Here is a 27,138-nt window from a genome sequence, read left to right on the forward strand (position 1 = left end):
TTGTTGCTGTGCTCCCTGAGAAAGCAGTAAAAGTGATAAACAATTGATACTGGTTTAAATGGGTTTGAAAAAGTATCCTGGCATGCTACAGTATGTGTAGGTCATCAGTTTGAGTATTGAAATTATTAGGGCAGCTAAGCTAATTTAGCTCACACTATTTAAGTCTAGTGATTTATAGGGCATTTGCACCTGTAGACATTAACCCGTATGCTCTATCTGAAGAGGAATTTAGGTTGGTATCAATGTCATCTTGTATTTGTCAAAACATCACATTATCTGGCTTTATAGTCACAGCGCTAAGATGCCTTCAGGCTAGTGTTTGAGAAGCGACGATAAACTCGCAATACGCTTGGGAAGAATGCGCCTCTTTTCATCTCAAGACGAGAAGTAAAGCACGAAACAGGCTGACAGATTGTGGTTTCCTGCTTTTCCTCTTGCTTGCTGCCTGTCTGGCCACTTCGTGACAAACGTAGAGTTTGGATCGACCTGAAAAGCTGCATCAGAGAAATGACTGAGCCCCAGCCCATCCAATCAGCGGTAGACAGGATTACTAATAGCTAAATTCAAAGCACTCAGCAGTGATTTGGCGAAGTAGCCATCTCTGTCTTCCATCTTGATAGCTACACAATTCAACTCGGCAAAACTTCTACCTCTACGATGCACCTCAGGTTAAAGTTAGTCTGCATTTATTAGTCAGACAGGTAGATTAGTCGGGTGCCAGAAGCACTTAACTCTCCCTTAACTAACTAAATTTTGGGCTGGAAAATGCATCTGTTGCTTCCTATATATATCAATCCTATGTATTTGTTTATCCTATCTATTCATCCTTCCATTGATCCTATCTATTCATCCGTCCACCAACCTAGCTTTCACATTTGCATGTTGGTGTTCCTGTTGGGGAGCTTCTACTCACTCTTGAGGAGACCTGACAGCATTTATGTGCATGTATCCAGACAGCTGGGAATATATGCAGACATTCCCCGGGGTTACAATGGTCTGTGTTACGATATTTTGAAGGGTGACTGTTCTTGACTTTCAGTACATTATTCAATAAATTACATGAGATATTCAACATTTTATTATAAAATAGATTTTGTGTTAATGATGACAGAACAGTAGGCTAATGTAAGTGTTCTAAGCATGTTTAAGGTAGGCTAGGCTATAATGCTTGTAAGGTTAGCTATACTGTATTAAAATGCATTTTCCCCTTACAAAAGGTTTATTGGAACGTAACCCCATTGTAATCTGTATAAAAAATGAAGCAGATACTCAATGCTGGAATACTTCAAGAACTGAAAGCGTCATTTACATAGAAGGTACAGAGTACAAAAGAGCTGATAAAACAAATTGTGGAGAGAGAGAGAGACAGACATGCAGAGCGTAAGTACAGCATGTGAAGAGAGACAGAGAGAGACAGGACCGGACAGACAGTGTGTACAGCATGTGAAGAGAGACAGACAGACAGGACCGGACAGACAGTGTGTACAGCATGTGAAGAGAGACAGACAGACAGGACCGGACAGACAGTGTGTACAGCATGTGAAGAGAGACAGACAGACAGGACCGGACAGACAGTGTGTACAGCATGTGAAGAGAGACAGACAGACAGGACCGGACAGACAGTGTGTACAGCATGTGAAGAGAGACAGACAGACAGGACCGGACAGACAGTGTGTACAGCATGTGAAGAGAGACAGACAGACAGGACCGGACAGACAGTGTGTACAGCATGTGAAGAGAGACAGACAGACAGGACCGGACAGACAGTGTGTACAGCATGTGAAGAGAGACAGACAGACAGGACCGGACAGACAGTGTGTACAGCATGTGAAGAGAGACAGACAGACAGGACCGGACAGACAGTGTGTACAGCATGTGAAGAGAGACAGACAGACAGGACCGGACAGACAGTGTGTACAGCATGTGAAGAGAGACAGACAGACAGGACCGGACAGACAGTGTGTACAGCATGTGAAGAGAGACAGACAGACAGGACCGGACAGACAGTGTGTACAGCATGTGAAGAGAGACAGACAGACAGGACCGGACAGACAGTGTGTACAGCATGTGAAGAGAGACAGACAGACAGGACCGGACAGACAGTGTGTACAGCATGTGAAGAGAGACAGACAGACAGGACCGGACAGACAGTGTGTACAGCATGTGAAGAGAGACAGACAGACAGGACCGGACAGACAGTGTGTACAGCATGTGAAGAGAGACAGACAGACAGGACCGGACAGACAGTGTGTACAGCATGTGAAGAGAGACAGACAGACAGGACCGGACAGACAGTGTGTACAGCATGTGAAGAGAGACAGACAGACAGGACCGGACAGACAGTGTGTACAGCATGTGAAGAGAGACAGACAGACAGGACCGGACAGACAGTGTGTACAGCATGTGAAGAGAGAGACAGGACCGGACAGACAGTGTGTACAGCATGTGAAGAGAGACAGAGACAGACAGTGTGTACAGCATGTGAAGAGAGACAGAGACAGACAGTGTGTACAGCATGTGAAGAGAGACAGAGACAGACAGTGTGTACAGCATGTGAAGAGAGACAGAGACAGACAGGACCGGACAGACAGTGTGTACAGCATGTGAAGAGAGACAGAGACAGACAGGACCGGACAGACAGTGTGTACAGCATGTGAAGAGAGACAGAGACAGACAGGACCGGACAGACAGTGTGTACAGCATGTGAATCCACTGCTTTTTTTCATTCAAAGTTGTACTTTTTATTGTAGCAAATCCATCCAAATCTCCTTAGCTTTGAAATGGCAGGTTAAACGTACAAAAACACAATTCACTTAACGGGTTTTTTTTATTAAATATGTAAAAAGATAAAAGCCGGTTGTTATTCACAAAGACAAAAAAATAAAATACTAACATGCAGCAGATTGCGGGGAAGGTGCAATGACTGGCACATTGCGAGGAAAATGTTTTGCATCTAAGGAAATCCCCAATATTTTTTTCTTTTGCTATTTATACCTATAAACAGTACATTTGTTTACATTCCTTTCCATTTTACAAGTAATATATGAATAAAGCGGTACATGAGCAATGGAGTTTAATTATAGTAAATGTACGGAGGAACAGTATCATACTGCTGTACTGTACTTATATTACAGCACCCAGTGAGCGTTCCATGGACTTGTTAAAAATTAAATAAGCAACTCTTATACATCGACTTCACTGATACTTCAATTCCTTGGAATTCGTAATAACTGTCACAAATAAAACGAAATCTAACTTACGAGCTAAGTTGAATTGTTTACCTCAACTGCTGCAAAATAATCCCCCATTTACATGGAAATGAGCATGCCTAGTGTACACACAGCCTTCCTCATTCAGTATACTGAAAGTAAAAAAGTCAAATCATTCATTTCTCATTGTTCTACAAGATACATTGACATGATGACACTGAGGGAGGGGGGGGTGGGAAGGAGTTCTTCGAGGGGCACACTTATTGCGTTCATACATGATGAACAGAACCGTTATGCAAGATGTCGTGAAAACGAGAGGAGGGGGATGAGCTGGGAACGTCTATGTGACACGCGAGAACCCTACAGGTCACAGGTGGAGTGACACACTGCAGGTCAGAACGCATCCACGCTGTCCTCTGTCCCCTGGAGGCCAATGATAGGGGGACGCCAGGGGGTACTCCAACGACAGGCACAAAAGCACACAAACGCTGCACTTAGGGGTGGGGGTCACACGTGACAAGCCACTCTATGTGTACGATCCTCAGAGGAAGAAACTGGCTGGGGAGGGAACATGGGGGGGTGGGGTGGTAAAATAAAAGCTTAAAACAGTCCTCACAAAAACAAAGGACAGTGGGGGAGGGGGGTGTGGGGGAGTCAGTACTCCTCCTGTTGGGGCTCCTCTTCCTCCTGAGCTGCGTGGGCAGCTTCCTCCCCAGGATCTGCTGCTCCCTCCTGCACAGACAGACGACAGCAGACGTCAGTCTCATTCCTCCTGCTTTCCACCCAATCAGCCCCTCATAAGTGTCTCCCCCTCGATTCACGACACCCAGACTGGCTGACAGCACAGCGACTGGTATCTACACTCTGAGACCTGCAGGGCGGCGCCATTCTATAGACTGCATCCATAACCGAGATGGCGTCTAGTTGAGTGATGATGCTGCACGGCTATGATAGAGAGGAACGCAGCCCCCTACAGGTGAACAGCGGTTCCGTCAGCCAACTCTGCATTCTCGGGGCCTGCTGAGCACAGCCTACTAATGCAGTGCGGAGAGGTATTTAACCCAGGTCACCTGCTCTGATGCCAACTACGAATGTCCTCAACAGAGACCCTTAAACAACAACAGAGAGAACATTCGGTAACACTTTACTTAAAGCACTCATCATAGTGCATTATATATACCTTCATAATGCATTATAATGCATTCATAAAGTATAATGAACACGGCTACAACTCTTTATAAAGAGGCATAACACATTACAGCCGTGTTTATGCATTATGAATGCTCTATGAAGCTCTCATCTATAATGCACTATAGATATCGTCATAATGCATTATACAGGCCAGTATAAGCCATTATAATGCATCATGAACATATTTGTAAGTGCACTAAAAAAGTTACAGTTATAGCTGTTTATTATACTTTATGACTGCATTATAATGCATTACAAAGCTGTCTATAATGCATTATATATGCGTTACCGAGCGTTTTGAACCCGTGAGAAGCGAGGGGTGGGACAGCACACAGCGGGCTCACCTGCTCTTCCGTGGAGTAGAGGACCTCCATTAGCCGATCCACAAACTGAGCACTTTCCTGGCCCTGCTCCTGGCACAGCAGCTCGATCTCTCGCAGCTTGCCAAAGTAAAAGTCTCTCTCCTTCTCCACGCCTTCCAGGGCGTGCTTCAGCGTGTTGACCTGCCAGGAGCGGAGTGGGACGCGGGCGTCAACCAGCGGCGAGACACACGGCTCCTCCCTCAGCTTCATTTACTTCCATTTAGCACACTATTTCACCAATCCAGTCCTTGGGGACCCACAGACAGTCCACGTTTTTGCTAGTACCCTGCTGGGAGCTGGGAGGGAGCAAAAATGTGGACTATCTGCCAGGAGCTTGGAGGGAGCGAAAACATGGACCGGCCGTGCATCCCCGAGGGCCACATTGGGAAACACCAGAAAGATAGCGACACTGCAGGCAGGACGCTATTCCAGTTATTGTACTGGCAGAAATATCTATGGCTGAAAGGCTCCCTTTCGATCTTTGCGCTTCACTGTGCTCTACGTTGAGCCTCACCAAACACCCACCTGCTCGTTGAGCTGCACCACCTGAGTCTCCAGCTCCTTCTCCCCCTTGGCCGGGGCCGCCATGGCCCCTGCTACCGCCGGCGGCGGGATCTTCTTAGCGGAGGACGGTCGGGATGTCGGTGTGGAGGGCTTCGGAGCTGCAGCTGCCCGCGTGGCACCTGGAAGACGCGGGGTGGGGCATAAGCGGCATCCACGGGAGTCGTGGCAGAGCTACTACCAACCCTGCATCTGGGCTCATTCCCAGCAGTTCTCTACACTCTGTAGCACTTTTCAGACCTGCAGCTAACAGGCTTCATTCCCGAAACATAACCGCAAAGATAATCCGTCGCCACAAAAGCATAGTATTACTATAAAAAAAACAGCACTAACATCAACCTGACAAACTACAGGAAAACATCTTGAGAAGAACATTACACAATTAAACAAAATCCTTCTCTTCTCTTTCACAATGACCCAAAATGGTTTTTCTAGAGGTATGGAGGTCAGCTTCCATGTTCCTGTTAGACAGTCTGTCCCATTACGGTGTTGAGGCTGCACTAACCCCTGGGGTTATCATACGGGGGACTGCTTTGGTTAGTATGTGAGCGTGAAAAAGCAGTGGTCATTCATCATTCGCGTGCATTGCAGTGTAAATGACCACAAAACAGAGCCTGCAGTCTACAACACTGCCGTCCATCTGCTTCCATCAGTACTTTGACAAAAGAGAAGGGATACAGGTGTAGCGCATCAATACTAAGGCTGCACAATTAGTTTGGTCGATATTGAGATTACGATTATTTAACATGATTACTCATTGACTTTGGAAATATGCATCTCTTGAACTTCAAAAAGATTTGAACTCTGAAATACAGCTCTGGTAAGAAAAAACCACAGTAAAATGTCTAAATTCACTCGATTCTCGATTTATGGGTAAGCTTCTGTGTAAATGATACATTTTTTGCAGACTGCAGCCTGGCTCTTCTCTGTCTCTCATTAATGAAGGACTTCTTCCTTGCTTTATAGGTCTGCAGTCAATTCTAAGGTTTTACGTATCAGGACATAATACAAAATTATATGGTCCTTAGCAGGTCTTACAATTAGGTAAACAACTTCAGATGAACAACACATGACATATTACACCGTGTCATTATTTATTTAACAAAGCTAAGCTAAAATGCAGAATCAGTGTGTGAAAAGTGAAGTGCACCCTTCTGCATCCATAGGAATGCCGGGAGCTGCAAATCAAATGCCTTTGACTGATTGATTCCTCAGAAAGTATGACCATCTCTATAAAAGCAGAAGTTTTGGCAGTTTGCTGGTCTGGAGCAGTCAGGTGTGTGTTACCACAATACCAAGGAGGAAAGACATCAGCAATTTTCTTAGAGAAGCAATTGTTGCTGCCCGTCAGTCTGGCAAACACCAGACTGGCCATTTCCAAACAATGTCCATCATTCTACAGTGAGAAAGATTATCCACAAGCGGAAGACATTAAAGACCGTTTGCAATCTTCCCCAGGAGTGGACGTTCCAGCAAATTCACCCTAAGGTCCATACAATACTCAGAGAAACTGCAAGAGCTACATCTCAGACTCTACAGGCTTCAGTTAGCATGCTAAATGTTAAAGTTCATGACAGTACAATTAGGAAAAGACTGCACAAGTATGGCTTGTTTGGAAGGGCTGCCAGGAGAAGACCTCTTCTCTCTGAAAAGAACATGGCAGCACGGCTTGGGTTTGCAAAGCTGCATCTGAACAAACCACATGACATTTGGAACAATGTCCTTTGTACAGACGAGACCAAAGTGGAGATGTTTGGCCACAATACATCGTGCCATATTTGCCGAAAACCAAACAGCATATCAGCACAAACACCTCATACCGACTGTCAAGCATGGTGGTGGAGGGGTGATGATTTGGGCTTGTTTTACAGTTATGGGCCCTGGGCGCCTTGCAGTCGATGAGTCGGCCATGAACTCCTCTGTATACCAAAGTACTGTAGAGGCCATCTGTCCGACAGGTAAAGCTTGGCCAAAACTGGGTCATGCAACAAGACAATGATCCCAAGCACACCAGCAACTCTACAACAGAACCGCTGAAAGAGAAAAGAATCAAGGTGTCGCAATGGCCCAGTGAGTCCGGGCCTCAGCCCGATTGAAATGCTGTGGCGGGACCTTAAGAGGACTGTGCATAAAGAAATGCCCACAAACCTCAATGAACGGAAGCAATGTTGTAAAGGAGACTGGGCCAGAATTACACCACAACCATGCGAGACTCTTAATGATACTTCAAGTTATTGTTGCTAAAGGTGGGTCTACAGTCTATTGAATCATGGGGTGTACATCGTTTTTCCACACACAGCTTCTCCATTTTGGCTTAATTTTTGTTAACTAAATGACAACACGGTGGAATGTCTTGTGTGTTTTACACCAGAGGGTATAATAATAACAACAACAACAACAATAATAATAATAATAATAGATACTTTTATCAATCCCCGTGGGAAATTGTCTTTACGCCTCCATCAACTTGCTCTTTGCACAGTAAGCTGTCTGCGAAGGGCAGCCACTTGTTGGGGCGCCCAGGGAGCTGGGGGTTAAGGGCCTTGCTCACACCGTCTTCTGACAGTTTTCTGATTACAGGCACACAGGCTTAGCCCACTGAGCCACACATTGCCACCAGGTCCAGATGATACATGACACCTTAGGACTGAGAAGAGGGCGTACTTTCTTTTTCACATTACTTTATATAAGCAGTAGATACCTGAAGGTTCTGGAGGCACTGAACCCCATTAGACACCACAGATAAGAGGCACAAAGGTCAGCGATTAACTGATATGCAGAGAGATAGTATACAGCCAGCATACGGGTCCCGGCGCACCGGCAGGAAGCTCACCTGCAGTTGGCGAGCTGGCGGCGTGGTGCGACTTCTTGGGCAGGTTGAAGATCTGCTCTCCAGGGTCTGGGGGAGGGATGGCGTCCTGCCCCTGCCGGGCTTGCACGGGGTTGTACTCCTTGCCATCGTAGTTGGCATCGAAAAATTTCTTGAACCACTGGATAAAGTCGAGGTTGTCCTGAAACCGGCCTTTGACCAATTTCTCCACTGGAATAATCTGGAATGACCATGAAGTCTGCTATGAAAACATCTCTCACATTCCACCAGATTACTGGTTTGTACATCTTTACTCTAAATCAATGTCAGGGGAATGTTCCCATTTAGAGCAGTGATTCTCAACCCACTCCTCAAGGACCCCTATCCAGTATACATTATTGCTTCCTCCCAACATACTTGAACCAAACAATTAAGAGCAAACCAGATCAAGAACCAGCAGTGTTGGACGGGAGCAAAAATGTGAACTGTATGGGGTCCTTGCGGAGTGGGATGAGAATCACTGCTCTAAATGGAAACACTGCAAGATCCAGCACCAGGTGGTCAAGCTGTCCAGCCCGCTCACCTTGTCCACGTTCATCCTTTTGAAGGAGGCCTGCAGCAGTTTGAAATTGTGGATGTATTCATGCTCCAGCTTCGCCTGAAACTTCACCTTTTTCAGGCTGATGCACCCAGGAAACAGCAAATCCATGAACTGGCAGTAAGCCGCCCCTGAGGAACAAGGGCGGGGGAGCTGGGCTCAGTCACTGCTCTGCAGGCACCGATCGGGGGTCCCTAACACAGCACCCGCACTGCCTTCACTAAATGAGAAACTGTATATCCATGAACTGGCAGTAGGGGGCCCTGAGCAGTCAGTGCCTGCAGGGGAGCTGGGCTCAGTCACTGCTCTGCAGGCACCGATCGGGGGTCCCTAACACAGCAATATACATGTATAACTGAACGACAGGATCAGCACAGGAAACCATAGGGGGCTTCAACACACTTAACAGAACCACACACATCCCACATTTCTTGTCTATTGTTGACCGCCACTGTAATTAAAAAAAAAAAAGTCTCTGCTTGCACAGTAATACATCTTTCATAAACCAAGTGGATTTCCTTCGTTTTTTTTTGTCCCCCAACACAATACCGATTTCATTCCATTTTCAATGTGCTCTAAATATTCGGCCATATGTAGACACAAAATGTTGCATTCAATAAGCTATTCAAGTTTTCAAATGCAAACTTTTAATAAGGTGGTTAGTGAAGTCTGCACAAAAGAATTCATCTGGACAATTTGTCAGAAGAAAAAAAATAATAATTCTGCCATAAACGTATATTTTAAAAAAAGCTTGCTATGTAGACAACAATCTAATTCCTCATAAGACTAATTCTTCATGATTAGATTTATCCGACCAAAACCAGGACCGTTTACAATAACACATCTAATCCTCAAACACCAATCAGAACAGACATGGCATAATAAGCAGCCAATCGATTCCGAGTACATATCCAATGAACATCATGACAAATTATCATTTGGGTAGCAGCATGTAGGCTAAATAGTAGAACAACAGAAAAAAAAAAACATCTTATTTTCACTCTTATTAATCTAGATTTTAAAAGGTCAATGTAAATTTGTAATCTTTTGCACACCCAAAACCTACAGTCCTTTACCATGAAAGAACACATCAGACACGGTACACTACATACATGCTGATACATAAATCGGGATTCACGTCCTCAAGCTCCATGATGTGCTATAATCCATAATGCCCTGAGATTCCCTGGCTGGGTGATATGCAGTGTCAGTCACTTGAGCTTCACTCCAGGACCCTGCCCTGGGTAAATCTCAGTCACTGTGGTGGTTCTGCTGGTTTTCCCCACCACCGTCGCAGACAGACACACCCACACACACACAGACACACACCGGTAGCCCCGGCTCACCTGAGGACAGCTGCTCCACTTTTGTGTAGTTTAAACAGAGGATGTCGTTGACCCAGGCAGTGATGTCATGTCTGCTCATGGTCTCCTGGGTTATTGAGGTAGAATACACATTGACCGCCATCCCCCAGCTGCAAGCAAACACACCACAGCAGCCCATGATCAGTAGAGAGTCCAGTATGAGCAGAGACAATAAACAGATACACTGAAAGACTGTGTGGCATCCTGCATGCTCCAGAACAAGCGGCATGGCAGACGTGCGCCCCCCAGGCCTGTGATCGTCTTCCGATCAAGTGACAGGGAAAACGTAGGAATGCGCTTCAGGAAGGAGAACGACAGGCAGGACAAAGGAAAGCTGCTGGTTCCTCAGGCAGCCTTACTGACCCGATCACATCATTCCCATGTGTTTCACCAGAAAAGTAACATCCGACCGACTGCTCAGCTCTTAGCAAAACATAAATGCAAAATGGAAATGAGAACTCAATGGTAACATGTCCACATCTTCATAAGTGCTTAGGGTAAATGCAGGATTGACAGAGACCTAGATTACATTGTGCTGAACTGGCACTGCACCTGGGAAGACCTCCTTCATGCTCTGACCCGCAGTGTGACTCTAACACAGGTTGTAGGGCTGCTTGATTAGGGAAAAAGTCATAATCACGATTATTTTTGTGATTATTTGACATGATAAGTCAATGACTTTGGAAATATGCATTTACTGAACTTTTTAAAAAAGCAGTGGACTTTTAACAGTGGAATTCCACGAACCCCATTATATTTGGAGAGAAACAAATAAAAGGGGCTAGAAAGGGGTGCACTGGACTTATAACACAAGACCAAACAGAAGCATCACTGCGAAACAAAAAGCAGCACAACAATAGTTTTCTCTCTATTATTTTGTTTTGATAATTGTTGGTAGCCAAAATCGATACTGAAATTAAAATTCGATTAATTGCCCACAGACAGTACGGAGGACACAGCGATATTAAAAATAAGTCGAATAAATAAAGTAATCAATAAGAGTCATCTCCACAAGGAGTGTGAAAAACAAGATTGCTGCATGGATTTGCAGTGATTTTGCCAGGACATGTAATCAAACCTCATGTAAACAAACCGCCCCCACATGCCAGTGGATGGCATGACGGCTCAGCACCCGCTACCTCAGAGCCAAGTGCAGCAAACTGAACAGCTAGAGGCCCTGATGCAGCAGGCTTGGGAGGCTCAACCACACATTATAACCTTACGTTACTAATACCTTACTAATGTCGCAAGAGCTGGAATGCATTCAAGCACGAGAGCAAACATGTAGTATCAACGGCTGTCACCGTGGGAAACGCCATCGTTCCCCAAAGACGACGGCTTGCTGGTCAGAACTCTGCTCCTGGGTGCCTGATCAACATGGCATGTGGAAGCAGTGGTCATGTAACCCGTCAGCCCAAAGCTGGAGCTCCTCCACTCCCTTGTCAGATACCCCTTCTCCTTCTAACCCCCATGAAAGCACCATTTAGTCATTATAAGAACTAATTAAAGGGTTTAGCAGCGGAGCCAAACATTACTCCACAGCACTACGCTCAGGATTTACCCACTGGAAGGGGATTTACACAAAGGCCATCCAACACGGCCGAGAATGAATTATTCAGCAGCACTGCCCTGTATCCCTTTTAGAAATGCAGAACCACTGTACTAAACCACTGTACCAAATAAAAAGGAATTCTTCTGAAGCATCGTCCCGAACAGCGTTTGAAGAGCCATCTACCAAGCCTGTATTTTAACAAAGGTCATACTGGCTCAGCATATGTTTAAAATGTGCATCAATCAGTACATTAATTGGAAGGGCCATACTGGAGAAAGGCAAAGATTTAAAAAATGACGATATATTCTGGATGGGAACACGGAGGCAGCAGGCTGTGACACGACCGTCAGGAATGATGCAGGAATATTGCTGCTGCGATATGATATTACAGGGATTAAGGTGCTTCATGTCTCTCAGGCTTTTTATTTACATGAATACAACTGAGATGAAAGGAAGACAGTGACACTATGTCATGCAGCCATAAAGGGCAGCATGGTGGCTCAGTGGGTGTGAAGACCTCCAGGGTTGGGGGTTCGAATCCCTCCTCCAATTTCTACGTGGGGAGTTTCCAGGCATCTCCTTGTATCATCTGGGTTTCTAAATTGTCCACAGCGTATTACTGTGTGATGGGCAGGAGCCCCATCCTGGGTTGTTTCCTGCCTTATACCCATAGCTTCCAGAATACCCCCCCCCCCCCGCCATGACCCTGCATAGGACATGTGGGTAAAGAAAATGGATGGATGTTATCACTGTGTGTGTGTGTGTGTGTGTGTGTGTGTGTGTGTGGATTAGGTTTATATTTCATTGTGGATTAGGTTTATATTACATTGTGGGGACCAAGGAGATTCACAAAGATCTGTGAATGCAATCAAAAAAATTTAAAAATGCCTAAAGTCTCGTATTTGGTTTGGTTATTTATGGTTATGGTTAAGGTTGGGTAGGGCTTAAGGTTGTCATGTCGGGATTAGAGTTTTCCCCATAGAAAAGAATGGAGATTCCCCACAAAGATATAATTACAAACCTGTGTGTGTGTGTGTGTGTGTGTGTCCTGTGATGAACTGGTGTCCCCATCCAGCATGGCACCCTGTGTTGTCCAGGGAGACTGCAGCCCCACCGCAGCCCTGAACAGGATAATCAGTTGGATGCAAACTCCACCTAACTGATGGAGTTTCAGACAAGCAAATTCTCTCCCTTATGTTCACCATGTGACACAGATTTCAGGGTTACGTTATGCACACAAGAATGAAATGGGCTACAAATCACAGCATACCTAAAATGCCTATGGGAACAGAGAACTCCCTACATTAACATTGGAGGCAGCGGGGGGAGCTGTCATTGAGATCCGACATGAGGAGGAGGCAGACGTTACCATGTTACAAGTATGTGTATTATAAGGTGACGACGTTTGTTTTAACGGTTACCCTGGGCCTTGGCAAAGACAGATATGACCGTGTTTTGTTTCATTAAGTGCTTTTCAGCTCCTTTCAAGGCACCTGTTTACTGCACTTGCGACTCACCCTGAAGCACCCGCCTGTTTACTGCACTCGAGACTCACCCTGCTCTGCTCTACAGCCAGCCCGCCAAATACACAATGCAACCACAACATAAAGTGCCATGCTCATAATTGTGCGTCATGTTTGGACAAAGCATCCCCCCCCCCTACCGATTTTTTAAAATACTGTCATCTGAGCATCCATCCATCAATAATAGTGTTCCCAGTACAAGGCTGTGGGGGGAGCCTGGAGATTATCCCAAGAAGCACAGGGGCACGAATCAAGAGACACTGTGGGTAAGACACCAGTTCAGGAAGGGAGGAAGACAGATAGAGTCAGAGAGACAGAAAGACAGACGGAGACCACGGAGAACTCGGATGCCAAGCTCTCAAATGCCAAGCTCTCAAATGAATAAATAAAAATAAAAACCTGGCTAGGTGAAACACGCGAAAACAAGAATACATGCAGAGAGGGGGCAGGAAGCAAATTCACAGCCCTGGAAGCCCCAGGTTACAGTGTCACCCACTGAGTCAGCAGACCGGACATCACTGTTGGTACAATATACAGATTTTCCAGTAAACACTGGTACCCTTTACATTTTGGTTGTCAGAAGCGTATTCCCATTTAATACATTCGGTTTGTCCAGTCCCTTTCCTCAAAATAAAACTGAAGGTAAGGATCTTACAAGCTTCAGCCAGAGTCGCGAAGGACAACATAGCAAGAAAACGACTGACAATCGGCAGGAAATCCCCTTCGATTTAAAAATAGAAGACAATCTTTCTCCTCATCTTAACTGAGAGCTGAAGAGCAGCAGATCCGAGCTGTTTTGGGAAGTAACCTCTCCAACAGCACATTGTGCAGAAAGGAACTGAACGTTGTGCGTTGACCTGTATTGTCAAGATCCAAGTCGGCGGAGACGGACACCAGAGGCCCGGTTCTGACAGGGAACTTGGCGACTGGATCATTACAGGTTTTGCCGTGCATTATAAGGTAGTGGTGGGTACTATTCATTCATTTTAAACTTAATGCTTTCCAGGTGAGTACTTTAAGCCAAAGCAGTACATAAGTACACAATTCCAATTATCTCTCCTGGAAGCATAAACAGTACCCACTACTGTGCCAAAGGAGGATGAACCAAGGACAAATTAGTATTCCCGTTAAATTAACTAAAACCACTATAGTCGAGGAAATTAAAACCCACTGTGCAAAACACGCCTTCAGACAACTCGTATCCATAGTGCAGAGACGTGACCTTGAAGGCAGGCACTGGCTGTGGTATCCTGGTGCGGACTGGGGCCAAAAACGGCAAGTTCCAGTGTCACTCGGAGGATGGCCGTGGAAAAGAAAAGAGGGAAAAAAAAAAGACCCTATTTGGCACATTGAATGTGGGCCAAAAATGTTAAGAATTTGAAAAGTGCTTGCAGTTTAACAGCCATTTATAACATGCATCTACATACAGTCAAAAAATACAGCAGAGGTAAGAGAAATTCAGCAGGTAGTGGATACACTAAGCAATTCACCTGGACATTTCTTTAGCAGAAAACGTTAACAGACACCCAAAAAAACGTACGACTGAGAAAGCAGGGTCAGACAGTCCCTAGAGTAACTGGGGATTAGGGCCCTTGTTCTCAAGGTCCCCACAATGGCATTACTGTGATGGGCAGGGGATTTGAACCAGTGCCCTGACGCACTGAGCCACACGACATTATTATCAGAAACACTTCAGTGAGTTGATGCTATTGTTTCACTGTTACATTACTGTTTGCTTACTATACCTTTTGGGAGTAAAATGAAAGCAGCGAGACTAGCACTGTACTTACAGAAAAGCAGAACATCAAAATGCATGCGACCTATAATCATCGCACAAAACAAATCTGTGGGTGTCAACTTTGTTTCTGAATCCAGCGTCCGACATTGTTGGGGTCTAATGTCAGTCAGACGAATGAGCACAACATCCCCGTCTCCCCGCATCGCCTTAGCCATGCCAGTGTGAGCAACAAGAGCTGGTCAGTCCACTGCTGGAGATGAAGCACTGACTCACTGCAAAGAGATTAGCCAGGTCCTGATGCACCTCAGACAGCAGATACAACGCTGCAGTGAATCAGCGATGGACTGCAGAGCACAGCCCATTACCTTAAAACACCCCCCACTCCATTTGTCTTCATTTCTGACAGCAGAGCAAAGGTCAGCAGGAGCCCAATCCCAGCCACACTTAAGCCCTGGCTGAGTCGGCTATGTACGTGTACATAGACACATCCCAGCCGACTGACCTCGATCTCTCTCTCTCACACACACACACACACAGACACACACACAGACACACACACAGACACACACACAGACACCATGATCTGTCTGTAAATGCTTCAAGACCAACATTCTCATGCTGTTTCGCTGTGGCCTTGCTGGATCGGCCCAGAGACACATTTCTGGTTAAATCCCTGGACAGCTCCTTCACGATAAACAGAAAGCGGCTCCGTGGCTGATTGATAGATAATTGTTAATTGTTGGTGGATAAGCGGATTGGGGGGGGGGATGTCGCTGCCTTGCTGTTGCCCCATACCTGTAAGCCAGAAACAGCTTTGAGTACCTTCAGTGTGACCTCCCCGCGGCCACTTCAGGGTCCGCCCACAACCTCAAGACAAGCTGTTCAGATGAACGGGTGAGTAAATATGAGGGTCTGTGCGTGTTTCTTGTAAAGAAGCATTTGCTTGGTGCTGGGTTGTGTCCTGCTGAAAGCCCCATGTCTCCCGAGAAGCTAATAAAAGTTTTGATGCACACATACGCTCATAGTACATGCATTCATCTTATGCCCAGATGATGGCTGCATTGCCCCTAATGACATGTAAAAGAATTTTTTTTAAAAAACTTCACTCTGCAAAACCTCCATAGAGTACAAGCATGAGTGAACTTTACACCCCAAATATTTCTAGGGATTGATTTTAAGGTGACAGCAACACTGAGGGCTTCTCTGGAAAGCAGGACATTGGTCATTTAAAATAAAGCTATTGGTTGGTAGTAAAGCGACTAACAGAAGATCATGCAAGTCAAAATAAGTTAGAATCTGAATGCTCGCACTAATATTAATACGTTTAACTGGGTAACATTTAAATTGTTAAGCAGCCAATCCCTGGAATTGTGCCAAAATAATTAAAAAAATACACCTTCAGCGCTACATCTACGGATCAGTAGTTATGTGGGGAAAGTTATGTTGCCAGTGGCCAATGGGTTTTGACAAAAAAAAAAATGAAAAATCTGTCATCAATTTCTGATGAGCATAAGCCAAATAGAGCGCTCCAGAAAACTGGGGGGTGGGGGGGGGGGGCTGGGCTGAAGGGGGAAGAAGATCTATATCTAAAGGAGAAAATGAATTGTAGATCTGAAATCACAGTGATATTTTTTGGTCAAAACCCATTGGCAACATAACTTTCCCCACATAACTAGTGATTTGTCAAAGTACTGGTGCAAATGCATAAACAGTGACTTATCGCAGCCAGAACATCGTAAACTCATAAAGATTCGTAATTGTAAAATGAGGATTGTATTCATGAAACTTAGGCGGTGGGCACAGGTACACATTTTGCAACCCTGAATATGGATCTGTGTTTCATAAAAATACAAGATCGTCGCGACATTTAAGTACAATTACTTGAGGTGCAAATTTATCTACCTACGCCGACGAAACGACAGCATGTTAGTGGCTACAAAGTGTCTAAACTACTCTTGTAAAATGAGAATCTGTAAACCTAGAGTGCAACAGGTAGAGTGTGAACTGAATGTGTGAATCTCTTTGGAAATGTCACAGCAGATGTGTACTTGCGAAATCTTTGCCTACTAGTCAAGTTACAGATATACACACATGATTTTGGATTTGCAATTCTTTTTTTTCCATAGATTTACTTCTAAAGTAATTGTATCTTCTACCAACTGGTCTACCAAATACAAAATGCAACATCAGTATCACCTATTTAAGACCACAGCAAAGTGTTTCGTAGGTCACAAAATTCACAGTAAATTTCAGTTTGGCAAGAAGACAGAGGAAAGCACCAGAGTGTGAGATAGTTGCACTAGGGCAACTTAACCAAAGGGCAGAATTAGAAGCCAACAAATCCTTACCGTGGCACGCAAGCCACCGTTTCACAAGACAAACCAAACAACTTTCTAAAACGATCACACATTGAACCAAGCTAATAATGCAAATAATACAGCCTGGAACGCAAAGATCATAATCACAATTCTCAAATAAAGCGGGATCTACATTAGGTAGTAAAGTATTCGGTAAGGGTGAGAGATTAGGGCAAGTGTGGTTCTCTCACACTGCTGGGGACATAGTAATTGCAAACAGATCACCGAGTTTAACAGGGTATGCAAGTTATGCATTAAGAAACAGCTGAACAGAATACTATGGTCAACAACAGTCTATACTACATACTGGGCTGAAAGGTCTCCCAGGATGGCAAACAGCTAGCCATTTTCCTTTTATTTACCCCCCCTGTATGAGGAACACTCAAAAGCAGCCAGAAAACAGGACGACATGTCAAGCCTTAGTCTATCGCCAGACCAGGAAAAACACTGCTTACTGTACTTCAAATTAGCTAGTTAGCTTGGAACTGTCATTGTAGTCACAAGCAGCCATACCAGGCAGAAGGTTTTCTGCTAATTACGAGGTTTATTTGTCAGATGAGTATATACTTTATTTCAACAGCGGAAGGTTTAAATGCAGCCACCACAAGACCTACAGTAAGATCTTTGCTTACTCAGAGCAAAATGATCCAGTGGCGCATTTGATATCTGCAGAATCAAATTATCAACAACTTTCTTGTGACATTTTTTAAGGTTCTGCTTTCACACCGTTACGACCTTCAACTACCATTTGTGCAGATGTTAGTATTCTTGGTGCAGTTGCTGATGATCTTGTGTTTGGAAATGCACGTCATTCACGTCGTCTTTTTAAGAGGGTGATGTGACAAATGAGCAAGAGCTGAGCTCCATTCATTAATGCTGCTAGTGTCCGTTTCCGGTTTTCATTAACAGAGTTAGGACGCTTTTCCACTGCACCAAGTACCGTACTTTCGGTTCCATTGACTTCCGGTCAAGGACCAGCACCAAAAATTCCAGTACTTAAAGTGTCAAACCAATTGGAGTACTTCTTTGGTACTTTGGGGTAGGACTTGAAATTCTTTCTGCCAATTGATAATGCAAATAGCCTGCCTATGAAACGCAATGTAACTGCCATCTTGAAATAAGATGTTTTCTGTGTTCACAAGGCCAAATCAAAAAAATAAAAATAAATTATGAATAACAATAATGGCTGCAAGGACAAAATGAAAGATCCAAGCTTAAATTGTGATCTGGTTGGAAGAACAGATACAAAAAGATCAGGATGGCATGACAAGACAATTATTTTGTACAATACACTAGGACAGCATGGTATAATGTTGATGTAATAAAAATAGCAGTATTTATAAAGCAAAAAATGAGCACAACATAAATTTCTCATAATCCAGTCAGGTAGTGAATTAAACAGCAAGGATGAAAATGATGACCCTGAGAATGCATGCAGCGAATGTACCAGTTTTTACACCAGTGGGAAACCAACACCTTGAAGTACTGTATTTTTGGTACTTTCTTGAAGTACCAAAAGTATGGTCACTGGTGCAGTAGAAAAGTGCCCTTAAAGTAATGTATAGAAAACAACAATCTAAGTACCTTGTTTTAATTTTTCTGTCTGCACATACACACATCAGTCCACGTGATTAACCATTATACCATCTTTTTAGTAACCTGTATTTGTTAAATTCTTGTCTGTAACCTCTGGTTTACCACGCATCTCGACAATCCATTGATGTATCATCAAAAGCTTGTATTGTAAGGCCATACATTGTTTCCTCTCCTTTGTGTTTAGGCCTGACCCTTGACGAGCAATAGCAACAACATGTGAGCAATACAAACTGAGAAAGAGATCTTAGAGATCTTTGTAGGTACTATGATCTGGTTGGTGATTTGTGCCACAACCCAAAACCATGAGAGGCTGGATCAGGTGTACCCTCTGAATACTTGTTCACTGTGGACTTTTCATTGGAGTCTTTTACAAAGCAGGAGGATTGCTACCTCTGATAAGTGGTATTCCAAGGCAAACCAAGTGGAAACAACCACCGGAAGCAGGTCTGGAGGTATCTAAGTATTGCATTTTGCATCTTAGATGCAGCTATACAGATTGGCCGTTTGAACTCTGTAAGCAATTAAGATCACTGCCAAGCCAGATTGCAAGTTGTCCGCAGACTTCGCAAAATGAAACACGTCTGGAAGCGTGTGTTAGCCAGCTAACACGTGCATGCACGCACAGTGCTGACCAAAAAATACTTAGAGAGAATAACGGAAAAAGCTTTCACTTGTCAATCTAGTTTTTCCACCACTACATTCTTAATAAAATACTTAAACTAATTATCACATTTAGAGCCAATAATACCTACTTATGCTGAATACAGCTGAATTCTTGAGTCATAATGGAGTTTGAAAGACCATTTGAAACTGCAAATATAAATCCTAAACTGACAGATATAATTAGTCTTAAAAAAAAGTCTCCCAGTATTTATCGCTCAACTAATTCAATTTGATTAAAACAAAGCAGCTGAGGTATGTGTCCTCATTCCCGTATTTTGTTAAATCAGTAGCTGAAAGGTTTACTTCTCATTTATTGATCTGAAAATGATACGTGTGAATGGAATATACTGGTTAAACTCAGAAGCAGTTCCAGAATCAGCCACGACAGAACTAAAGCATATAAAACATACCGTTTTTACAGTACTTAATGACTTCCTCACTTTAACACATCCTGACATCAGAAATATGTAGTGCCACAGTTCACTAGCTGCAATGGCCTGACGATCCAAACACGCACACATGTAAATAGATACGGCTCAAGCAATCATGAGATCCTGCTCACATCCCCTGCTAAGCTAGGAAGTCCTGGCAACTACAACACAATCCATTGATCCCTGACCTCCAACTTAACATGCCTGAAGGCACCATATCCCTACAGATACATCATAAAACCCATATCCACACCGACACACAAAATGCAACAGCGTCATTAACTGCTGGGATACGGTGAACACTTTCTAAGGTTACTCCCTACTTGTAATCCCATCCTCCTAGCTGGGCTTCTGATCTTCATCGCTTTATTCCTTACCGCATTTGTCACTACACTCAAGAGAACAGGCGTATCATTGCTTTCTTGATTAAATGTTTTTTTTGTGCGTGTTGTATTTATTTGTAAATGTTGTCCTATGGCATGAACGGAGTAAGCCCGACCTATTGTCACTGTTTTCCAATTGTATTCTGCATCGATATTATGGAGTTAAACAATGAGACATCTCCTATTTCAGAAGGAGAGCACTGCTGTGCACTCGCCGATGCTTGTGTTCTCCGTTTCTTGCTGGATGCACTTATTTGTTCAGACATATCTTACTTCATGACAAATGAGTAATTGCAGGTTTAAATCTCATATCCATTGCATTAAGGGACATATGCTTCAGATATCAAGATGCAGACACTTAATTTCAATACAACTGTATGCATATCCTGCAAAAGAGTTTCTTTCTGCCCTGGTTGTTTCCCTTGCTTATGCTTCCTGAGGCGAGTCCGTGGGGACCCCTCCCCCAACAACCCACGTTTCTGCTCCCTCACAGCACACTTGAACAATCAAGCAATCATGAACACCAAAAACCTGGTGCAGATGTATTGGGAGAAGGGCAGGAGCAAAAACGTGAACTGTCTGGTGGTCCCTAAAGACCAGGCTGAGAAACACTGCCCTAGGCTAAAATCACAACCCTCTAGTAGAGAAGCGTTTGGAAGACGGAATGCTCTTTAACTTCCGTTTGAGATCTCCTTTTATGAGCGGTGGTCATAGCGACAGCAACACAGATGTAGTCTTACAGATGTGATGGACCTTTGAGGGACACTAAAGCATGAGAAGTTACAGGAAAGCCTGTGGGTAACCAGATATTACACTTGCATTTAGATATACTCTACTTAAAGAAAGATTGAGAGGTTATTTACTGCAAGCTTAATATAAAGCATTAATTATGGAAAATGCAGACAATAGACATGGTTACTTAATGTACTATTTACCTCACACAAACGTGTCTACTAAATAAATGCAAATGGTTACCCCAAATGATCTGCACTGCCGTTTTAGGACGTGTCTTTTAGAAATATTTATATTCCATTTAAAAAAAAATGTAACCATGGCTCTTTAATAATTAAGAGGTGACAATGAGCTTTAAAATTAACAGACAAAGATACAAAGGTATCTTCAGGACCCAGTTAAACTCCTGCTACCCCCAAAAGAATCACCTCTGCATTACAGGCCACCATTTACACAAAGCTATAAGGCCAAGTGAAGCCCAGTACAGCTGAGACGCAGGTGGGGAGACTGATAATGAGAGTAGCTAAGCTTCGGTGACAGCAGGCAGGATGCATGTGCCACATGCAGGGAAGATGGCTGGAGAGGCTCCTTAACCTCAAGAACAAAAACAAATGTGCTAGCAAATCGCCCACCAAGTCAAAGCTTACGGACAAAACAAACAAACCAGAGATGGATGGGTACAAAAAAAAAAATGTTTTTTTTTGTAGTCACTTTTCTAGATAGATCAAGTACGCACTTATAGAATGTCACCCATCCACTATATGTGATCCTTTCAAACATGATTCAAAAGGCAGCATAAAAATTAACAACCCAAAAGAATTTACAAGAAAAACCTAACTTAAAAATTCAATTTTAGATCATTTCAAAAAATGCAGAAATTGATTTATGAGAGCCAGTTTGGCGTTTAATTTTATAAATGAATCTGTTGTGTTGAGCAGGCATAAGGATTGTGATTTATGCTTTAAAATTATTTTTAACCCATAACAATCTATTTTTAACCTGTTAATCTGAAAATACGCACATGCATTTCATTTAATAAGGATTATGGTTACAAAAGTTACAATTATCCATTAACAGTACAGGCCTGTCTAAACATGGAAATCAGTATGTTTTACTTCTGGCATTAGAAGGTATCACATTAAAATTGTCATTAAAGCAGCAGTTCAGATATGTGTGGTTACTACCTTGTAATTCAAAAGTGCTCAATATTAAACTAGGCCATATAACCATAAATTCACGGCATCTCGTCACCTGCACTAGTTGCACGTGGGTTACTCGTTAATTTAGTGGATTATCCTTTGTCTTCAATAGGGCCCCTGCTAGCAATCAGCTGCAGATGTGTGTGTGCTGAACTTCACATGAATGGATGGATTTCATTATGCAAGCCTGTACATTCATTATTACAATGTGGCAATAGCAAAAAAAAATTTAAAATCAGTGTCAACTTAAGGTCAAAATACAGATTTTGGTTCCCCCAGAAAGTAGAGTTTCAAAAAAATATATACTATAAATAAGTGGCACATCAAATAATTGTGAGTAGCCAATAACAGAACAAATGAGTCAACAAATATATAATTAAAAAGTTCCAAATTTCAAGCATTCACTTCCCTCCTTTAATGAAGAGTTACATGTACACCAGTGACAATGCCAAAACTGCGATTTACAGTAAATTCCATTGTACAAACAGGGAGTCCAGTGCAAAGGCATCAAAAAGCCAGCCTTAGGAATAAGAAAAGTGCATTTATTATTAAATGGCTTGGCAGATAGCCTCGTTAAGAGCTATTTACTCAGCTTACAGTGCTCACACAACCTCAGCCAGAATTATCAGCCTCTTTTATTCTTACTCATTCTCAAACTTCATTAACGGCCAAGACTAAATAAAGAATATGGGTTAGCCAGATTTAAGTAGTAATGCTACAATAAAACAGTAGGCACAGGTAACCAATATGAATATTAACAAATCCAAAGTAAATGACAGGAAAAGCTCAAACAAAACTTGCAAAAGAGGTTTCCAAAAATCAAGGATTATATACTGGGGAACATCCACGTGCAGTCAATGGACAAAGGTTGCAGAACGGCCAGAATTTCAACAGATTTTATAAATTTATCATTAGCAATATAGGGAATTATGTATAACAAAGTAGCAATCACTGATTATTTTCCTATAGAGGGAGAACGACTTTCATATCCTGACAAAGAAATGTATACGTTACTGCATGCGATGCTGAGTTATGTTTTGACGCGACGTTCTATTAGGATAGACCTGTTATACTGCAAAGGGGCCACTATCAGCACAACAAGAACGCAAATATCATTTGAACTGTAATAATGATGTGTGGTAATTCATCGTGCATGTATCGATTTAATACTTGTTTGGGCGAGATTTTCTGCAAATCACTGCTCAATGAACTGCGCCAAGAACACAAGCCTGCACTCTTCAGCACCTTGGCGTATTTCAATAAGCAAAAAAAAAAAAAAAAAGATCAAACACCCGACAGCTTCATTTATCCCCATTTAATTGCAGACACTGCAATCCTATGCTTGATCACGACTTCAGATGAACAGACTGGCGTTTTAGGGGATGGATAGCCTTATTTCCGCCATCACTGTTTACAAAATGGCAGTGTAAATATTTAAATAAGTATGAAGGCGCGTCTTCCAGTGCAGCAGCAGTGGAAAGCGGCGATCAAATGCATGCACGCCTCATATTGTTTTTATTTCCCTTTCTAAAACAGCTGAGACACATATGAACCCAATGCCATGCATGACCCATCGAAAATGTATCTACCAAATAGTCAAATCAAACAATCACTTGCATTGATGCTGAACAAAAAAACGGTTATTTCAGGGTGAGCGCCTGCTACTAATCCCTCCGTTATTACAGACCGACGATGCAGTTACAAAAAGGGGGTTTTCCTTTTCCTAAAATGGGATAGGGTTACGGTTATAAAGCCCAGTGGAGGGTTTCACGCCATTCGCGGCCTTTCGGGGACCACCGCCATTAATGTGAAGGCGAGGAGCAGACACCTCCGTGGGAAATGATGGGGGGACACGGCCGGAGGAGGAAGAGAAGGATGGAAATGAGGAGGAAGAAGAGAAGGATGGAAAGGAGAAGGAAATACGCCCATTGCGTAAGCCGGGCTTTTGGAAGAAAACGGGACTGGGCGAGCTGTACAGCCGTCAGCTTATTAATACAGCTGCATGCGATAAAACGTGACAGTTAATCGCCGAGCATCCCCGCTCGCCGACGCCCGCGTTCGCCGCTCCCCGCAGCCCGCCTGGCCGCCGGCCAGCCGCTCCTCAGCCGCCGGATTACCTGTAGGCGCGCTCGCCTCTCACGGTGTTCTTCCTGTACGGAATGATGTTCGTTCCGTTATCTTGGATGATGTCGTTGTTATTCTCTCCATTTGGGGACAATGCTTGGGTGGGACCGGGCATTGGGGCTCTCCGAAAGCGGAACGGATTCCTGTGAGTGCGCAAAGCGGGCTACGTGTGAGCGCCTCGGCCGCTGCTGCCGTCGCTGCTGCTGCTGCTGTTGTTCGCTCGCGCTCTCGCTCTCTCTCCACACCACCAGCTCCTCACAGCCGCTCGGCGCGCGGCGACGTCACGCGCACCGGCGGTCATGTGACCGCGGGGGTGGGGTTCCCCATGGCAACGGGCGAATCCAGCCAATGAACGCCAGGGAGAGTTCAGCCCATCCCGATCTTACTCGCCAAATATGCCAAAATAGCAATGGCGCTCGTCCAGTTTCGCCGTCTGATAAGCCGAAAACCGTCGCGTATCCAGAGTCCTAACATCAGCTTTGTTAACGAGAAATTCCTATTCGAGACAATTTCCGAGTTGTTGGATTTTAACCGAGTCTACAAGCACCAAATGCTAAACCGATTATCCCGACCCCAAAGATCGCGCTTACTAAATCCACTGGAACCAAAATCCGGCCCAGCAGTAGTAAAAATCAAAACAAGATCATTTTCATTTTCGGCAGTAGCAATAATGCATCACAGTACATATCTGAATGTAAAGAAAATTTAAGTATTCACAATAAAGCAATGCAGATTATATTCCTGTCAATAACTGCCACCTAACGGACCTCTGGCCGAAAATACAACATAACTATCTTTTAGTCACGCGAAATACACACCCATTCAAATCCTTCTCGCTAACACGTTTATATCCACCGAGATAAAACGTGCTTAGGTTTGTACGATATATTTACATTTTATTGTACAAACACACAGTCTACGCTGGTCTGTAGACCACAGAAGGAAGTATGGTTTTGTATGTAATCACTGTGTACCGTAAGCATACGATACATTTCTGTTAATTTTAAATGATCAGTCAATAAAAAATCATTTCCACATAGCTGTTAGTTATCTTAACATTAGTTTAGCATGTTTTACCGGCCAGCTCTTTATATGCATAGTGATAGTAATATCTAAACCCTTAATTTCAGGCTTTGAATTTACAGTTAAGGTTCGGCACTGTAAAAGCTAGTACAAATTAAGCAAGACAAAAATTATATCTGCAGTATCGAAAATCTAAGTTAATTAGCACCACCAAGTGTTCAGAAACTTCCACTGCGCTTCAGGCAAACCCAATATAGTACGTATTCCTGGCCCGTCCAAAAGAACAAATTCAATACTTCAAACTAAAGCCTTTTCAATGCCAGATTTAATTCTTTATTATGCTATTTGAAACTATCCGGTGGAAGTCATAAATACACGCAAGCAAATACGTAAGACAATCGCATTATACGGTTATCCAGCAATTCAGCATTTGCCACCCCATGCCAGGCAGTCCCAATAGCTTTCTACAGCTTAGAAAAACAAGTCAGACTGGAAGTTTTGTCGTTATTAGGAAGATTCTAGATTTGCAGGCAGAATTACACATCCCACAGACTAACTATTATTTTTATTATTATTATTATTGTTATTATTATTGACCGTTGATTACAATGTGTTGCCGCACCTATCACACAAACCACCTCAGGGATGAGAACCCACGTGCAGCTCTGCAGTGGGTGATACCTCAGCACCACACTAGTCCGAATGGACCAGTGAGAGGTTTTTTCCAGTGGCTGCAGTGCCAATCCTGACACCAACTCCCAAAATTCCCCTGTGCATTAGAGGACCTCCTTGCAGGGCTGGATGTAGATTAACATCATACCCAGGATGAAGTATGAAGTAGGGTCACTCCCGGGATTCGAACCAGCAACCTCCCAACTGCTGGTACAAATCCTGAGCCTCAGAGCCACCACTCTCACTTATGCTTTCATTAACATCTCATTCAACTTTACACAGAAGATACATATTAGCCACTTTGTTAATTATTCTAGAAAAAGTGCGCTTTTGTTTATTATTTTTTTTAAACAAAACATTCATACAGTATAGTGGACACTGGATGTTCTAGAAAAGAGCTGCCTACAGTCAGCCGGATACAGTGATTATTACAGTGAGCTGCTGTTGCTCACTAGTCCGGATTATGAACATTTTACATTTACATTCATTTTTAACTGGGCAGGCGCCTTTGTCCAAAGTGACGTACAACTGAGGCAAAAAGCATGTTAATCAACACACGTGCTATCGAGGCGTCGTCCAGGCATAAGTGCATTTCAACGAAAACTGAACAACAGTGAGCTATTAAAACAAGAGTCACATTACTACAATTGTTAGCATTCACTGGCGATATTGCTGGCCGAAACTGAATCTTTGGAAAGAAGTGAGAAAGAGCCAGCATGCAATGAGCTACCAAAGCTTAATATGTTCAGCTAATGACTGTCAAGGGACCATCGCTGACAGCTCATATCTCATTTCACATCCAGGTGCAGTGGTGTCTTTAAACTGGTTTCAACAAGTCCTGCATCTTCCGGTTTTGCACTCCAGATGTAAAATCTCCCCATTTTCCCAATGCACGTCTATAAGAATCTATAAGCCAGGCGCTGCTAAGATTTTAAGTGACATACAAAAAAAAAAAATAATAATAAAGTTTTCGAAAACTCACCTCTTTCATCCAGTCTCCAGCCACCCCACAGCCTGCCCTCTCCTCCACTGTGCTGATCTGAAAGACAAG

At 43.5% G+C, this 27,138-nt stretch overlaps 1 protein-coding gene across 2 annotated transcripts in view; it reads right to left on the reverse strand.

Annotated features, from left to right (window-relative positions):
* Positions 1-2,808: 2,808 nt before the first annotated feature.
* The window catches only part of mapre2 (microtubule-associated protein, RP/EB family, member 2), a 32,707-nt gene continuing 8,377 nt past the window's right edge, over positions 2,809-27,138 (reverse strand). Inside the window, exons 2-8 of one of the 2 annotated variants that reach the window (XM_023843390.2) lie at positions 27,070-27,126; positions 10,077-10,204; positions 8,716-8,861; positions 8,157-8,373; positions 5,288-5,445; positions 4,745-4,903; positions 2,809-3,941 (exon numbers count right to left, since the gene is read on the reverse strand). In XM_023843390.2, coding sequence (XP_023699158.1) covers positions 3,864-3,941; positions 4,745-4,903; positions 5,288-5,445; positions 8,157-8,373; positions 8,716-8,861; positions 10,077-10,197 — 879 coding nt within the window. In that variant the 5' untranslated portion in view covers positions 10,198-10,204; positions 27,070-27,126 and the 3' untranslated portion in view covers positions 2,809-3,863. Of the gene's footprint in view, positions 3,942-4,744; positions 4,904-5,287; positions 5,446-8,156; positions 8,374-8,715; positions 8,862-10,076; positions 10,205-24,385; positions 24,663-27,069; positions 27,127-27,138 lie in introns of those variants that run through there. The other variant, XM_023843389.2, reaches the window with a different exon arrangement.

Source organism: Paramormyrops kingsleyae, chromosome 4 (assembly GCF_048594095.1).
Source record: "Paramormyrops kingsleyae isolate MSU_618 chromosome 4, PKINGS_0.4, whole genome shotgun sequence".
NCBI classification, from domain to species: Eukaryota; Metazoa; Chordata; class Actinopteri; order Osteoglossiformes; family Mormyridae; genus Paramormyrops; species Paramormyrops kingsleyae.